This window comes from Rhinolophus ferrumequinum, chromosome 9, assembly GCF_004115265.2.
Source record: "Rhinolophus ferrumequinum isolate MPI-CBG mRhiFer1 chromosome 9, mRhiFer1_v1.p, whole genome shotgun sequence".
Classification (NCBI taxonomy): Eukaryota; Metazoa; Chordata; class Mammalia; order Chiroptera; family Rhinolophidae; genus Rhinolophus; species Rhinolophus ferrumequinum.
In genome coordinates, this window is record NC_046292.1 from 90,849,913 (window position 1) to 90,868,407 (window position 18,495).

Consider the following 18,495-nt stretch of genomic DNA (forward strand, 5'->3'; position numbering starts at 1 on the left):
CATATCTTCCAGGCTACAACAATTTCATGTGAATATGATGGTCTCACAGGACTTCCAGTCGGTTCCAGTCACAAACCAGAACTCATGTTCTCAATCCTTGGGGTCCCTAGAAGATGCTTCCAAAGATTTTTATTCCCAACAGAGAGGACTACCACCCTGTCTCAGCCTAGAAGAAGTAACAGAAGACAGATTTTTCATCCTTCAACAGCCGTTTAAGATTAAGGGAATAAAATCGCTGAGGGGGGAAATAATAGAGGGAAGGGGCATGTGGACTATTTTGACAGAAGAAGGAAGTAGGAGGTTGGATTCCAAGCCTGCTACCTGCCTGCTACCAGACACAGATCTCAGGCACACAGTAATCAATCACACAGAACAGACCATCTGAAGCCTGTGGAGCAAAGACATTCCATTCTAACGGCCATTCCGGTAATTACACCTACTACAAACTAGCCACAGGCTGTACCTTACAAACACTAAGGATAAGCCTGCCCCTATTCTGTTTGTATCTTGCTTCTTTCCTCCTTTCCCTCACAAGGAGAACTTTTCCATGGGAACAAGAAACACCTATAAACCCTACACAAATGGGCAGAGGGGTCTCTCTTCCACTAGGGATTAGAGACCAGCACTCCATCTGTGGAGGAGCCTTTTCTTGCTTACACTCTGCGAAACAAACTTACTTTCATTTTAAACTCTACTCTCACCCCTGATGTTTGAGGGCGTTTCTCCAACCCAGGCCTGTGGGGAGGGGACTGTGGTGACGGGACTGTGGTGACCCTGCCACTAACCACCAAGGGCTCCGCCCCGGTACCCCGCCCTCGCGCCCAGGGAAGTACGTGTGCAACTCCCCCCAGGGCCAGCTGGCCTGGGCTTCAGATCGGTGGGAGGCAGAGCGCCAGGGGGAACCGGAGGAGCAGGACTGCAGGGGGCCAGGTCTGCGGTTCCCGTGGTGAGGGTCTAGGCTCCGAGGGCCGCGACAGCAGGAGTGCGGAGGTGCTGAAGGTGGGGGCATCTCGGGGCAGGTCGGGGGTCGGAGGGAGGAGAAGAACTCCCAGGCTGGCATTTAGAGACCCGGCGCGAGGACGCCAGGGCTGTCTCTGTTGAAAGCGAAGCCCAGAGGGCGGAGCCTTCTTGTTTACAGAAATCCGAGCTCTGTGGATCGCAGCTTGTGAGCAGCACAGTTGGGGTTTGGCTGTGTCTGGTCCCAGGGCCTGTGCCTGGTGGTTTCAAGGAAGCCTCCGATACGGGCCCCCCTCAGTGTCTCCTCTCTGCTCTCTGATGCCTCTTCCGGAGCTAGAGCGTCGCCCCCTTCCCCTCTGCGGGATCCTCACCCTGCAGCCCCATTCCCACCTGCCCGCCCTAATTTCTCACCGCTCCTCTCTGTTTCGGATTCACAGGACATCTGCCCTCCCTCTTCTCTGTCCTGCTGAAATCACCAGTCCCCAGTTGCAAACCCAAACACTTCTGATCCATCCTAATTCTTTCATTAATTCAGTAAAATGTATTGAGCCCTTCCTTTTTCCTGAGCGCTCAGACCTGCCAGACAGCCCTTGGCCTTCAGAGCTTCCATCTAGTGGGACCAGCACCAACTGAAGAAGGAATTACAATAAAGACTGGGGCTTGATGCTGGGGAGAGAGAGGCTGGGAGGAGTACATGGAAACTTTGTCTAGAGGATGAATCTGAAGCCTCCTGAGGATGTGATGTTTGGGCCATTACCCTGCTGAAAGGGATGGGAGTCAGCTAAAGTGTTTTCAAAGGCTTAGAGGTGGCTCTGGGGATGGGAGAGTTTTCTGGGTGGCTAGAGGTGGAAGCTGAATCAGGAAGGGGTGCCAGGTGGAGGAGGATGTGCCAGTTAAATCAAGGGAGCTTTGAGCTTGTCAGTTTGATCTACTGCCACTACCACACTTAGCTAATTACCTGAAAATTTGGACTTGAACGATGTTTTACACAGAGAGCAACAGTAAATGGATGTTCCTCGCTTAAAATATTTATGAGTTTTAAGATTAAAAAACAGTAGTTTCAAACTTACCATGTATTAGGTCAGTAACAGCCAGAGATATTACTCGAGCAGCCTCTCTCTTATTCTCTTTATTCTGGTTCCAGCTCCTGCATCATGGATGCTCTTTCTGAAGCAAATGGCACCTTTGCCCTCCACCTTCTAAAGGTACTATGTCAAGACGATCCTTCTCACAACGTGTTTTATTCTCCTGTGAGCATCTCCTCTGCCCTGGCCATGGTCTTCCTGGGGGCAAAAGGAAATACCGCTGCCGAGATTGCCCAGGTAAACCTGCCTCTGTGTCCCCTGGGAGAAAGAGGGGACTGCCTTTTTGGTTATTCTGTTCTGTCTCCCAGCTTCATACCTCAGACCTCATAAAGAAGATGCAGAGGACAGGGCTCGGGGACTCCTTCCCCGAATTTTTTTGGGAAACGTTTCTCCAATGACTAACCTGGATAAAACTATCAAAACTTTATCCTAGCACTTCATCTTTGTTTAGAAAATAATACTGAAATTAGTTTAAATCTAAGTAGCTAAGATCTATCTGATTCTTGGAATAAAAGACTTTGTAACTATAAATATTCACTGGTCCTGTGTGTGTGTGTGTGTGTGTGTGTGACGGTTCTTCATACTTGATGAAGTTTTCTCTGTTTTAGGCCAGCCAGCTTGTGAACCCTTAAAGGAGTGATTTCTGAGTGCCCCCAAATTGTCTGGTGACTTTAGGAGGTGTGACATTGAGAGTTCCTTATACCCCATTGTTAGACTAGACAATAACGGGCACTCCAGAACTAGCTCTTGGTTTCTAAGTTGTCAGAGATTCACAGTGATGTGTTTCCCTCTATTTCTGTATTTCTGTCCATTTTGTTTGAATTTTTAAAGCATTTAACTACATTTTTTGGGGTAACTTTCCTCTAGTTAGTACATACTCAAGCTTTCATTGGGATGCAAGATTTTTAAATAACTTCTTTTCTGATGCCCTCTTGTCCTTTTCATTTTTCCCTGTTACTCTTCTTTATATGAAAAAGATCTATTTAGGCAGAAAGCAACTCTTTTGCTCCTCTTTATTCCTTATTCTCCTTCCTTCTTTCTCTTCCTGCCTCCTTCCCTCCCTTCCTCCCTCCTTCCCTCTTTCCCTGTTATTTTCCCTCTGCATCTTCCCTCCACCCCCCTCAAGGTGCTGTTCTCTAGTACATACTATATACCCACTTTAAATAAAAAACAATGTCCTTTTAAAGGAAAATTGGGAGGTGCATTTAAGAAAAAAATTTGCATAGAATTTTTTTTTTGAGACCCAAGAACAATGTTGACAATTTTAAATTATTTTTCTCCACAGGTGCTTTTTTTAAACACGGAGAAGGACATTCATGGGGGTTTCCAGTCACTTCTGGCTGAAGTGAACAAACCTGGCACTAAGTACTTGCTCAGAGTGGCCAGCAGGCTCTTTGGAGAAAAGACGTATGAATTCCTTTCAGTAAGTTGAATCAACAGAACAATAAAAGTTGTATTTAAAATATAGAGTCAAAGCGAAAGACACTAGAGATCTGAAGCTTATGATAAACATTGTTTTAAAAAATCATACTTCTATACCCATAACTTGAATATTTAAAATGTGACTACTTCGAATATTCATTTATCCCTTTCTGGTATTCATGGCTTAGTACTTGCTTATTTATTATAGTTTAAGATCTAGTTGACTAAGATCTGGTCACTTTGAAGAGATGTATGCTCCTTTTTATAAAAACCATGTAATTTTCAGGATTTCTGGCAACTTGCTGATACTTTATTTCGGAACGTAGCCTCATTGAACACTTTTGTCTCCAAAGACCTTTAAGGAATCCTGTCTTCGGTTCTATCATGCTGAGCTGGAGCAGCTTTCCTTTGCCAAAGCTGCAGAGCCGTCCAGGGAACATATCAACACTTGGGTCTCAAAAAAGACTGAAGGTCAGAATCGCATGTTATCCCCCTTCGTCACCCCCTCTCCCTGCTCCTCTCCCTCTCTCTCCCCTGCCTTCTCTCTCTCATCTTCCCACTCCTGCTCTGCTCCCTGCTCCTCTCCCTTCTCTGCCCCTCCTCTTGCTGCTTCTCTGGTTTCACTAGTGTTTCAGAGGGTCAGAGTAAGGTGATAGTCTGGACGTCATGGAACAGCTGACCCTTAATCTACTCACAGATGCTCAGCAGGTCAACAACTGAGACTTACTTTTGTCCATTCTCCCAGGACCAGAGAGACTGATACAGATGTCGAAAGAAACTCATAGGCCAAATTTCCAGTTTAGTAACTGCAAGTGGAACATGCTTTTACTTGGGCTGTAAGGCTCACATGCTGGGTGAATCCATCATCTCTGTAGGAAGGAGACTCGTGGTCAAATCTTCCCTGAGTCATACACTAGGGCCTCCTCTTTCCAGATTCTCTGTGGCCCTCCATCACCACCGTCTTCACTCTACACGTTAAGCTTACTTATTCTACTGCTTCTTTCATGTCTTGCACTTGCACTCCCTGAGTTAGACTTGATAGATAGACCGTGGCGTGACAGGCCCAGCGCAAACCCTGGGTGAGGACTGTTCGGTTCTTCAGACTGAAATCACCCTTTGTGTAGGGTTGAGCCTTATACGTTTTCATTTCAGAGAGGCATGTTCGGATCTCGGACCCCTCGCTCCATGGCAGTGTGATGTTTTAACCATTCAGGCCCCTCTGTACCAAGCATACTTAGTACCACTGGGAACGTTCCTATTGCTGTTAATAAACAAGTCAGTAATGAACAAGAGGTTGTCTTGCCTTAAAGACTCAGCAGTTATTTCCCCTGTTACTACTTGAAATATTTACCGCTTATGCCATCTGGAGGCAGTGAATTAGCAGGGATGTTCTTACTACATTGAAAAGGTACACCTTGATATCCAGGGGAAGAGGGATTATCCTTCTCTTTTCCACCTTACCTTTCCAGGAATGTCTTGTGTTGTGTTTGGAGGATCAAATAGTGAAATCTCTTCTAGAGGCTTCCAGAAGCTCCTCAACGCACCTGCTGTCATTGCCAGCTATTTCTCCTTTGAGCCATTCATTCTGGCTTCCTGAGGCGTTTACACACGTGGCTGTGGAATGTTATCATTGCACGTAACTTTGGAGCATTAGATACAACCCTCCACGTAACCACATGAAATAGCCATGGCCCCTCCAGCCCGTCTCTCATTTCCTGCTTCTTTTGTTCTCCAACCTGGTGTAGTGTTTTCCCTAAGTGATCTAGAAGTGTTTCAACACCATTAACTTTGTAGATGTTCCTGAAGTATTGGTGATCACGAATGCCACTTGTATGTGTTGTTTTCGACCTCTGTATGTCGCAAACCAGACTTAGCAAATTTGAAAAACGTATGTTCGGTTCTTGACTAATGATCAAGGAGCTGCCAATAAACCTTACCATGGTTTACTAATCATGCTTTTATAACAATCAACTGAATATCTTCTCTCCTTTTCCCAAAAGGTAAAATTCAGGACTTGTTGCCAGTTAACTCGATCAACGAACAGACCAGGTTGGTTCTTGTCAACGCCATCTACTTCAAAGGAAGATGGGCTGAAGAGTTTGACAAAACACGTACAAGGGAAATGCCTTTTCAAATAAACCAGGTGGGGGAAGCTTTCAAAAGTCCAGCTAGTTTGATGAAAGAATTGAATGGAAAAATTTAACTTTGTAGAAGCATAAATGATTGTTTAAAAGTAATTGAAACAACACGTTTCTGAATGAAATTTTAAAGTCTAGAAAAGAACTAAAGGAATTAAAAGTAGTTGTTGCCTGTAATTGTTTGCATTTTATCACTGCTCTTGTTGCCTCCAATAATTTCTCATACAGTCATTGCTGACACCTAGTTCTGCCAACTTTAAGCCCAAGTTGTTCAGATGGAAAACAAAAAATAATTAGGTGTTAAGGAAGTGTGACATATGTGTGTCTTAGGGAGATAGAGACAGAGAATGTGAAAACATAATTTTTAATCAGGTATTCTAAAAATTAAAATAAATCTAGGCTGAATTTCTGTTAATTAATGTATCATCATTCATAAATTATTTATAAATTTGTAACATGAAAACTAAGACCTCAGTCTTGACGTTGAAGTATAACTTCAATTCAGGCAGTCATTAAAATAGCCAAATCCCCCAGGCCCTAAAATACACCATTTTAATAAAATTAGGAAACTTACACAGGTAGCACCTGACTCCCTTTTGTTTGGTATAAGGTGTAGTTTATATAATCTGCTCTCTTGTTGCAAAGTGGGGAGGGGGAGAACTGTTCCAGCATTAATTTTAGAAACTATTTTAAATGTTATAGTCGGTAGTGCGTATCAACTTTTAAAAGTTAATGTAATAAGTACACTACTTCAAGTAACTTCTGCATGCATATACCTTTTAATAATTTGCATACTATTTCCTGGATTAGAGTATCACAATTCGGACAATGTAAATGCATGAAGGTATGTGTGGTTCTGTATACTTGCTGCCACACTGCTTTCTAAGAAGGCATATCCATCCACACGCCAATCACATAGCTGTGAAACTATAAGTTTCATCCCACTTTACCATAAAACCTTTTTCTAATTAAATAGAAATCATTTGATTATATTATTTCCTAAATTTATTTGTGGGGCATGTTTTAAATGAGGAGAGTCTGTGTTGCCCCTCTGGAAAATTCAGAGTAGCACATTCACTCAGCTGAATAAATCATCTTCTTAAGGTGCCATGGCAAGCACCAGGTCCACTCACAATCGATACCTTGTAATGATGATGGAGGAGTGGGTGTCAGCTAGAGTCCAAATATTGTTTCCATCGCGGGTGCTAAAAACGCTCCTGGAGTCAACTGCGCTCTTTTGGAAATGCTCACTGCCCTTTCCACAGTCTGTTTTGACGTCGATGCGCATGTGTCTTTTCCTGTCAGAAAGAGCAAAGGCCGGTGCAGATGATGATTCAGGAAGCAGAGTTCAACCTCGCCTACATCCAAGAGGTGCAGGCCCAGGTCCTGGAGCTGCCCTACGCGGGCAAGGAGCTGAGCATGCTCATTGTGCTCCCGGACGTCGGCGTGGACCTGAGCTCGGTGAGATGGGCCGGGTGACCCCTTCGTATCCTTCCTTAGCTGGTAGACTGCAGCACTGCTTTCACCTGTTGTGGTTGCCTTTCCAGTTAGGGATGCGGGCGGCCGGGCTGTGGAGTGCAGTGCTCAGAAGGTGGGCGCTGGCTCAAACTGTCACTCAGGACCCACTTCTCCCATTGTTACCTATGTGACCTCACCAAGCTCTTTACCGCACCTCGGCCTCTGTTTTCTCATCTCTAAACTGGGGATAATGATGCTATCTCTCTGGTAGGGTTGTAAGGAAGACAAAATGGAAGGGATTCAGGGAACAAGCTTAGCACATTGTCTGGTACATATAAGCCCTGTGTAAATGGGATCCACTATTCTTTTCATAATCATTGCTATTAGCATTCTATTTTAAAAACTGAGAACCGCTGTGTCTATCCAGAACCCGAAACAGGGAATGAGAAAATCTTACACATTGACTTAGCAAGGGGGGAGTGGATGAGGGTGCGGGCAGCACTCCGGGCACAGAGCCAGGAACAACCCAAAATGGCACTCGCCACCCCCACCCCCCCAGTTTTCTTTCCGCATGGGTTCTTGGGGTGAGGGGATCAACCATTGCCCAGGAGGTTCTAGGCCCCACACTAGCGTTGGGTGCAGGCAGTGCTCCCATGTCCCAAGGGGCCTATGTGAGGGAAGCTACAGTGTTTGCTCTCCCTCAGTCCATCTCCCAGTGACATCTCTTGTCCAGAAAGCATGCTGGATGCCCCCTTGGGCAGCGTTCCCTTCACGGGGGGCTATACGGGCACCATATCTTTTCCAGTCTTTTTTCTTAGCAGCCATGTCTTGTTGTCTTCAAGAGAAAAATAGTTAAAAGGAAAAAAGCACACACAGCTGGGCATTGACTATTGTCAGGGTAAACTTCTCTCAGAAGTTGCTGGGTCAGGAGAGGAGCCGCCAAGGCCTTTGTGCCTCTAGGCGGTCTGAGGTCACCCCTCTTGGCTAGGAAGCCGTGTGTGTAACAGCACAAGTGCAAGGTCTCACAGTTGCCGCTGGTCCTGTGTGACCATCAATACCCATCATCTATAGCAGAGGAAAGCATACTTGAGTATGTCTGTGTGCATATTTATACGGGTAAAGGATGAATCCTGAAGTCTAACTCTGGTCTTTCAGGTGGAAAAAAATCTCACTTTTGAGAAATTCATAGCGTGGACCAAGCCAGACTGTATGAAGTGTACTAAAGTTAAAGTTCTCCTCCCAAGATTTAAACTGGAAGAGGATTATGACATGGAATCTGTGCTTCAACCTTTGGGACTAATTGATGCCTTTCAAGAGCGCAGGGCTGATTTTTCAGCAATGTCAGCCAAGAGAGACCTGTGTCTGTCCAAGTTTTTGCACAAGGCTTTTGTGGAGGTGAACGAGGAGGGCACGGAGGCCGCGGCTGCTTCAGCCCTTTTGGTGGGAATTACCTGTGTAGTTGAGCCATGGTTCTGTGCAGACCACCCCTTCCTCTTCTTCATTAGGCACAACAAAGCCGACTGCATTCTGTTCTGTGGCAGAATTTGCTCTCCATAAGGGGGTGCACTTACTGTGCCTGTGAGCCGTTCCCTCTTTCTGTGTCCCCAACTGTCACTCTGCAGCTGGATCCCAGCCCAGTACAAAGGTGAGGACAGATTCCTCATCTGGATGAATGATTTGCCGTGTTCTCCTCACTCAGCTGCCCCCATACTGACCACTCATTTACACCACTTAACCAAGACCATGGGACAAATACCTCAATGAGTCCCTGTGGTATCTAAGATACAGTCCAAATCCCGTAGGAGGGCATGCCGAGTTTTCCTATGTGGCCCTAGGTATTTCCCATGTATTCCTCATGCAATTCATTCTAGTTACACTGTGCTCTGCCTTGTACCTCAAGTCTTGTCACATACTTCCCTTAGCCTGGACTGTTTCGATTGTAATAAAAGCTGCTAGCTATTGGACTGGTTTATCGTTTTTCTGGTGCTTGGAGTTCCTAGGAAGTTTCTTTAGTGCACATTTTTATTTTATCATTTTTGCAACATTCACTCATCACCAAGTATATGCTAAACACTGTATCAGGCTCTGGGGATCTTTTGACACCTGGTCTTTAATACCCGTGCTTGAATGATGTCACTTTTACATCAACCATGTTGTGTAACTTATCACGTGATGCCTTTGTATGTGAACACCTTTCTTTACATTATTGTATTTGTCCACTGCCACCTCTAACAGTAAAAATTCCATTCAAGCCTTAAGGCTCATTTCCAATGTCATCGCTGAGAAATTCTTCCTTTTCAGCATCACCACATATGCATTTTGGAACTCTCATTGACACTGAGAAAGGACATTTCTCTTATGGTAGTTGCTCTATTTATTAATTATCTGTTCTCTAACTAGACCTGAAGTTCATCAGGGTTGGGACTATATTTTACATATCTATGTACTACTTATAGTGTAGTGATAAGTAATCTGATCATAGATGAGCTCTGTAAATTTTTAAATGGTTAGGTATCAGTGACCTTATTTAAATTTTTTTTAAAAATTTTGTTTTGAGGTGAAATTCAGAGAACATAAAACTAACCATTTAATTTATTTTTTTAATTTTTTCTCATTGTAAGGAAGGTGCAGCTCACAGTGGCCCATACGGGGATTGAACCGGCAACCTTGGTGTTATTAGCACCACGCTCTAACCAACGGAGCTAATGGGTCACCCCTTAGCTAACCGTTTTAAAACTAACCATTTTAAAGAACGATTCACTGGCCCTTAGTATATTCATATTGTGCAACTACCACCTTTTTCTAGTTCCAAAAAAATTTTCATCACCCCAAAGGAAACCCTGTACTCACTAAGCAGTTACTCTCCTTTCCCTCTTCCCTCTACTGCTTTCCAAATTAATTTCTGTTTCTATGGATTTAAGTATTCTGGATATGTCATATAAATTGAATCATATGTGACCTTTCGTGTCTGGCTTCTTTTGCTTAGCATAATGTGTTGAAGATTCATTTGTGTTATAGCGTGTGTCAGTACTCCTTCCTTTTTATGACTGAATAATATTCCACTCTGTAGATACAGCACAATTTGTTCATCCACTCATCCATTGATGGACATTTAGTTCGTTCTTACCTTTTGTCTACTTGTTAGTAATCCTGCTATGAACAGGTATATGTACATGTATTTTTTTAAATACCTGTTTTCCATTTTTTCGGTGTAAACCTAGGAGAGAATTGCTGTGCCATACAGTAATTCTAGATTTAACTTTTTGAGGAACAACCAAACTTATTTCCACAGCGGCTGACCCATTTTACATCCCTGTGGCAACATATGAGGGTTCCAATATCTCCACAACATTGCCAGTACTTGTTTAACTTTTTTTTGTTTTGTTTTGTTTTGTTTTGTTTTCTTTTTTTGCTCTATGGCCTTCCTAGTGGATGGGAAGTGATATCTCACTATGCCTTTTATTTGCATTTCCCTAATGACTAATAATGTTGAACATCTTTTCATGTGCGTATTGGCCATTTGTATAGCTTCTTTGGAGAAAAGTCTTTCAAGTCATTTGTCCATTTTTTCATTGGGTTCTTTTTTTTTTGGTGTCAAGTTGTAAGAGTTCTTTATATATTCTGGATACTAGACTCTCATCAGAGATATGGTTTGCAGGTATTCTCTCTCATTCTTTAAGTTGCCTTTTCACTTTCTTGGTGATGCCTTTGACCTAAAAATATTTTTCATGTCAACGAAGCCCAGTTTATCTAATTTTTGTTGTTGCTCATATTTTTGGTGTCATATCTAAGAATCCATTGCCAAATCCAAAGTTATGAAGATTTACAGCTGGTTTTTTAATTAGACTTTCATGGCTATAGCTCTTATATTTAGAATGTTAATACATTTCCATGTGTGCAATATGAAGTAGGGTGTCCAAATTAATTATTTTATATTTGAGATATGCAGTTGTCCCAGCATCTGTGCTGTTTTTGAATTGAAAAATGTGTTGATAGTAGACAACAAGGAAAGATAATATCTAAACAAGTGATGAGGTGAAAAATTAATCTGCTTATATAAAATCCATTCCATGCAGAATACCATGACCATACTGGAAAAAAATATTATGAGACACCACCACCAACAACAAAAGAGATAGAAAGAGGAATATAGTCCAATATCTTTTATGTACATTAAAATCAACTGCAACATTATATAGTATACAAGGATACATATCTAATGCATTTCCTTTATTATCAGTGAGAACTTTTCCATGAAGTTTTGTGATATTTTATTAATGAGGGTTTTTCCCCCTAGACTCAAATCTAGTTATTTTCTTAATGATTTCTAACACTGCTTTTATTTTTAAAAGTCGTTTTCTATTGAGAAATCCATTAGTCACCTAGTTTTTTTCTTCTAAGATTTTATTTTTTAATCAACTTAACTGTTTAATTCAACTGGAATTTTTTTTTTGTTTTGTTGACATTCAGGAGAAATTATAATTTGATTTACTTACAAATAGCCAATTTCTCCTCATTATTTGTAGAATAATCTGTGTTTCCCTAGTGTTCATACCAATTTTCTCATTTTTGTTCTTGCAGGTGAACTTTAGAATAATTTTTCAACATGTAAAATAATTTTTTAAAAACTTTTATTTATTTAAGTGTGCTTTTCCAGGACCCATCAGCTGCAAGTCAAGTAGTTGTTTCAATCTAGTTGTGGCGGGTGCAGCTCACAGTGGCCCATGTGGGTATGGAACCTGCAACCTTGTTGTTCAGAGCACCGTGTTCTAACCAACTGAGCTAACCGGTTGCCCCTGTAAAATAATTTTTTTAAGTTTGGGATTTGGGGAGGAGGAATTAATTTAACATGAAGCATATAAATTATTTGGATCATTTAATCTGTTTACAACGTTTAATTTCCTGGAGTTAGCTCAGACCCCACAAGTTAGGGATTCAGTCCCATGACACTGCCCACTCTTCAGAGGCCAATTGCAAGTTCCAGGTTGTCACATGTGCTCCTGACTGACCAGCTGTAAATGGGATTCCCACACCCCCTCTGAAGGTTCAATAATTTGCTAGAATGACTCACAGAACTCAGAAAAGTACTTTCTATTATTGGTTTACCATAAAGGATAAACTCAGAAACAGCCAGATGAAAGACACACAGAGCAAAGGGGAAGGTTGTACAGAGCTTCACTCCCTCCAGGTGAACCATGCTCCCAACACCTCGCTGTGGCCCCAATCTGGAAGCTGTCCGAACTCCATCACGGAGGAGTTTTTATGGAGGCTTCATCACGTAGGCACGATTGATTATTACCTCAATCACTAGCTCCTCTCCCCTTCCTGGAGGATGGGCTGGGACTGAAAGGTCCAAGCTCCTAATCATGGTTGGGCCTTTCTGGTGACCAGCCCCCATCCTGAAACTATCTAGAAGCCCACCAACAGTGGCCTCATTAGGACAAAAGACGCTCTTGCAAATCACTCAGGAAATACCAAGGAATTTGGGAGCCCTGTGTTAGGGAACCCGGGTCAAAGACCAAATATTAGGACAAAACATGCTCCTACCTCTGCTACCATTCAGGAAATTACCAGAGTTTTCAGAGCTGGTAATGGGGCAGAGTCAGGAAGTGGGGCAGAGACCAAATGTAGACATACTCCTCATGTCACTGCATTTATCATGTATATGGCCCATTTGGTGAACTCTTAGTAATTTAAGAGTTTTCAATACATTCTCTTGGATTTTCTGCTATATGATTATACAATAGGCATATTATCTTAAGAGGGAGCACATCTTTTTAACTGTTACATCCCGTTTTTGTTTTTTAATTTTTTTTCTGTCTTTGTCTTTTTTGCATTACCCAATTGTCAAGACAATCTCTGTGCTGATCTTTGTTATGATGCCCAGTATTGGTGAGAATATGAGAAAACGAGCACTCCTACACATTGTGTGTGCGAGTTAAGGGTTTTTGCAGGGAATTTAACAAAATCTTTTAATTTTAAATAAATATTGTCTTTCGTCCTGCATATTCACTTTAGGTGCCTGTTCAACAGAAATATTTGTATACATGCTCAGGTATGTTCCAGGTTTTTCTTTTCGGCATTATTTTAAAAATAATAATAATTCAGATATACAGGGGTTTTAATTATTATTTATAATTGTGGTAAACAGCACACATAACATAAAATATATCATCTTAATTGTTAAGTATGCAGTTAGTATTATTTTTTTATAGCAAAAAAGGAAAGAGAAAGAAAGAATAAAAAAAAGAGAAGAAGGGGGAAGGAGGACGAGAGAAAAAGAGAGGACACAAAGGTAATGAATGAAGTGGAAGCAATCTAATTTTAATTTTTCCCTCAATTTGGACAAGAATTAAATTCATTTGTATGATCGAATACTGCGTAGAAAATAATTTAAATTGTGGGTCTACATATAAACTTCCTGAAAAAGATCATGAAAACAAATTAATTGAAGAAGGTAATTTGCAATACATTGCGATAATATGATGTCACTCATGTAAACAAAACTCTCCATGTGTATATGTAAACATATGTATGTGAATCCGTGGGAAAAGGTTTAAAATGATGTACCTTCACTGCTAACAAGGTTATCCCTGGGATAGGTTTGAGTAAGGGGGTTCAGGAGGAGAACTACCATATTTTTCTCTCTATGTTTCCCCATTATTTACAATTTTAAGTAGGAAAATCTAATCCTGTACTCTGCACATAATTTAATGAAAGAAAGACTCTAGGACACAGCCATGTGTGCAATCTGAGGGACATGGTCAAAATGATGATAAAATCCACATAAAGAGTTTTAATTATCGATTTTTGTAAGCCTTTTTTTTTTTATTAATTTCAGGTGAACATAACAATGCAATAGTTGGACATTTCACCCCTCACAAAGTGATAACTCCCCTCCCCCAATCTATTGTCCCTCTGACATTGTATATTGTAAACGTTTTTAATGAGAATGACTTTGAAGATTTACCTTTTTGTCTTCATGATTTTGGTTTATTTCCATCTTTCCTTATGTTTAATGTTCCATTTTTATTTCCTCTTCTGTGAACTGACTTCATATACTTTGCCCATATTTTCCCTATGGTTGTGTGGGTAAGTTTTATATATTAAAGAAATTACCCAATTAAAAATATTTTTATTAAAATATAAAAATATTTTAACATACAACATTATGTCATTTTCAGGTTTACACTATATTTATTCAACAGTTATATACATAAAGAGTTATTTGGGCTGGCCCGATGACTCAGGTGGTTGGAGCGCCGGTTCCATTTCCACATGGGCTAGTGAGCTGCACCCTCTACAGCTGCCAAGGGCTGCCATGAGATGCCGTGGGCTGCTGCGGGCTACCATATGCCACCATGAGCAGCCGGTGGCCAGTGTGAGCGGCCGGCAGCTGGCGAGAGCTGCCGTGAGCTGCTGTGAGCAGCCGACCATTGACTGGCGACCGACTGCCTGGGGGAGGGGGGAGCGCAAGGCTCATAATACCATAGCACCAGCATGGGCCAGGGAGCTGTGTCCTGCACAACTAGACTGAGAAAAATGGCTTGAACCGGAGTGAGGGGGGGAAAATGATATGTTTTAAAAGAAAAAAGAAAAAAAAGAAGTGTTCACCATGATAAGTCCAGCAACCATCTGATTCTGTACCACGCTATCACAATATTATTGACTATATTCCCCATGTAGTACATTACATCCCCATGACTTTTTTGTTTCATATCTGGAAATTTGAACCTTTAATTCCACTTCACCTCCTGCCCCTTTAAAAATTTTCAATTACCGTTGACATTCAATATTATTTTATATTAATTTCAGGTGTACAGCATAGTGGTTAGATATTTATATAATTTAAGAAGTGATCCCCGTGACTAGTCTAGTACCCACCTGGTACTATACATAGTTATTACAATATTATTGACTGTATTCTCTATGCTTTACTTTACATCCCCATGACTATTTTGTAACTGCCAATTTGTACTTCTTAATCCTTCCCCTTTTTCACCATGCCCCCAAACACTCTCCCATCTGTCACCCCAAGAAATCTAGTACCAATTTGACACCATACGTAGTTATTACAATGTTATTGACTATATTCCTTATGCTGTACCCTACATCCCCATGACGACTTTGTAACAACCAATTTGTACTTCTCCTTTTTCACCCGCTCCCAAATCCCCTCCCGTCTGGCAACCATCAAAATGTTCCCTGTATCTATTAATTTGTTTCTGTTTTGTCTGTTTATTTTGGTCTTTGGATTCCACATATAAGCAAAAACACATTGCATCTGTCTTTCTCGGTCTGACATACTCTACTCAGCACCATACAATCCACGTCCATCCATGCTGTTGGAAATGTCAAGAAAGCCTTCCCTTCCATGGCTGAGCAATATTCCATTGGATATATGTACCACCCCCTTTTTATCCATTCATCCAGCAGTGGACACCCAGGTTGCCTACACATCTTGGCTGTGGTAAACAATGCTGCAATGAACACATGGATGCACATGTCCCCTCAAAATAGCATTTTGGGTTTCTTCAGATAAATACCCAGAAGTTGGATTAGTCAGTCCGTCTTTGTCTCATGTTATAGTCTTTGTTTTAAAGTCTATTTTTTCTGGTATAAGTATTGTTACACCAGATTTTTGTTTGTTTCTTTCCATTTTCATGAAATATTTTTTCCCATCCCTTTACTTTCAGTTTGTGTTGTGTCTTTTGATGTGAACTGAGTCTCCTATAGACAGCATAAGAAAAGGTTTTATTTTGTTATCCATTGAGCCAACCTATCTATTGATTGGAGCATTTAATCCATTTACATTTAGAGTAATTGTTGATAGATATGTAGCTATTGCCATTTTGTTATTAATAATTTTGATTTTTTTTTCCATTGTAAAGAAGTCCCTCTAAGATTCCTTGTTTAGTGGTGATGAACTCCTTTAGCGTTTTCTTGTCTGGGAAGCTTTTTGTCTGTCCTTTGATTCTAAATGATAGCCTTGCTGGGTAGAGTACTCTTGGTTGTAGATCCATGTTTATCATCACATTGACTATTTTGTGCCAATCCCTCTGGCCTGCAAAGTTTCTGTTGAAAAATCAGCTAATTTTCTTATGGGAGCTCCCTTGTAAGTAACTTCTTGAGTCTTTCTCTTGTTGCTTTTAGGATTATCTCTTTATCTTTAATCTTTGCCATTTTAATGATGATGTGTCTTGGTGTGGGCCTGTGTTGGTTTATCTTGTTTGTGACTCTCTGTGCTTCCTGGACTTGTGTGTCTATTTCCTTCACCAGGTTAGGAAAGTTTTGATCATTATCTCTTCAAATAGGTTCTCAGTCCTTTGATTTCTCACTTCCCTTTCTGGCACCGCTAAGGTATGAATGTTGGTATGCGTGATGTTGTCCCAGAGGTCACTTAAACTATCCTCATTTTTTTGGATTCCTTTTTCTTTTTGCTGTTCTGATTTGGTGTTTTCTGCTACTTTGTCTTCCAATAGCTGATTCGATCCTTTGCTTCATCTGATCTGCTGGTGATTCCTTCTAGTGCATTCTTAATTTCACTTATTATATTCTTCACTTCTGACTGATTCTTTTTTATAGATTCTATGTCCCTTTTTATGCTTGTTATCTTTTTACTGAAGTTCCCACTAAGTTCCTTGAGCATTCTCATAACCATTGTTTTGAACTCTGTGTATGATAGGTTGCTTGTCTCCATTTCATTTAGTTCTTTTTCTGGAGTTTTCTCCTGTTCTTTCATTTAGGATGTATTTCTTCATTTCCTGATTTAAGCTTCCTCTCTGTGTTTGTTTTCATGTGTTAGGCAGATTTGCTATGTCACCCAGTCTTGGCCGGGTGGTCTTATATAGTAGGTGCCTTGTGGGGCCCTGGCACTGTCTCTGTGGCCACCTGCTCCTGCTGCTCCAGGAGTGTGCCTTAAGTGAGTTGTGTGTGTCCCATCTTGTTATAGTTGAGCCTTAATTGCTATTGGCACATCAGTGGGTGGGATTGGCCTTTACGGTGATTTGTTGTGGGGTTTGGTCACATCCACAGCTTATGGGCTGCTGTGTGGGTGGCTTACCCCACTGAGTAGGATTCATCCCAGTGGGTTCTGGTGCCTGTTGAGACTGTCCTTTGTGTGTGCCCGTTGTGAAGCTAATTGGATGGTGCTTTGCTATGGTGTGAAGCCAGTCTCCAAGTATTTGGTTCTGGGTACTCTTGGAAGTGGCTTCAGTGCAAGTCCAGGTCACTCGCTGCATGTGACCATCCAGGGACTACGTGGTAGGAGCTACAAAGTGATTTGCAGTTGTTTGCTGCCTGTCCTAAACCAGGAGGCATGTGAGAGAGGTCACATTTCGAACTGAGGACTGCTTCCACCAGTACTGGGTCTGGGGTAGCTCTGCAAAAATCCAGGACACCCTGAGGCCTGCTGTCACCTGCCAGTTCCCTTAAGATTCAGCTACTGATAAAGCCTTGTGTAGTGTGCAAGTTGGGTGAGGAAGGATCTCAGGGAGTCACTGGAGTGGGAAGAGTTGTGGTCACTGGGTTAATGTAGATTTTAGTTTGATGCCAGTGCTGAGCCTAAAGCTACTCAGCAAAAGTCTCAGAGTACACTGAGGCCAGTTACCACCTACCTGGGCCCTCAGACTCTGATAGTTTTCCAAGAAAGTGTGCAATGTGGATGGGGCTGGATGCTTGCGGAAAAAGGGCCTCCAGCGTTGGGCAAGTTTGGTGGGGTGGTGTCCTAGGGGAGCTCAACAGACCAATTCAGATTAAGATTTGGTCATAGGGATGGGCGGCTGGTTAGCTCAGTGGTTAGAGCACAGTGCTCATAACACTAAGGTCACCTGTTCAATTCACACATGGGCCAATGAGAAACAATGGCTTGAGTTTGGAGCTGAGCTGCAGGTGGGTAGCCGGTTGGCTCAGTGGTTAGAGTGCAGTGCTCATAACACTAAGGTCACCTGTTCAATTCACACATGGGCCAGTGAGAAACAATGGCTTGAGTTTGGAGCTGAGCTGCAGGTGGGTAGCCGGTTGGCTCAGTGGTTAGAGTGCAGTGCTCATAACACTAAGGTCACCTGTTCAATTCACACATGGGCCAGTGAGAAACAATGGCTTGAGTTTGGAGCTGAGCTGCAGGTGGGCAGCCGGTTGGCTCAGTGGTTAGAGTGCAGTGCTCATAACACACCAAGGTCACCAGTTTGATTCCCACATGGGTCAGTGAGCTGTGCCCTCCAGAACTAGATTGAAAACAATGCCTTGACCTGGAGCCGAGCTGCGCCCTCCACACCTAGATTGAAAAAACAACGACTTGACTTAGAGCTGAGCTGTGCCCCCCACAATTAGATTTAAAACAACAACTGATGGGTCCTGGAAAAACACACTGTTCCCTAATATTCCCCAATTTGAAAAAAAAAGGATTTGGTCATAAGGAGGGCTCAACACAGGAA

The 18,495-nt window shown here is 42.0% G+C and overlaps 1 protein-coding gene across 1 annotated transcript; it reads left to right on the top strand.

The window, feature by feature from the left end:
* Positions 1 to 843: 843 nt before the first annotated feature.
* On the top strand, positions 844 to 9,024 carry LOC117026646 (serpin B9). Its single transcript, XM_033113541.1, has 7 exons — positions 844 to 999; positions 2,102 to 2,279; positions 3,328 to 3,465; positions 3,818 to 3,935; positions 5,465 to 5,607; positions 6,908 to 7,063; positions 8,216 to 9,024. The coding sequence occupies exons 2-7, from the start codon at positions 2,112 to 2,114 to the stop codon at positions 8,615 to 8,617; spliced, it is 1,125 nt and encodes a 374-aa protein (XP_032969432.1). The 5' UTR covers positions 844 to 999; positions 2,102 to 2,111; the 3' UTR covers positions 8,618 to 9,024.
* The last annotated feature ends 9,471 nt before the right edge of the window (positions 9,025 to 18,495 follow it).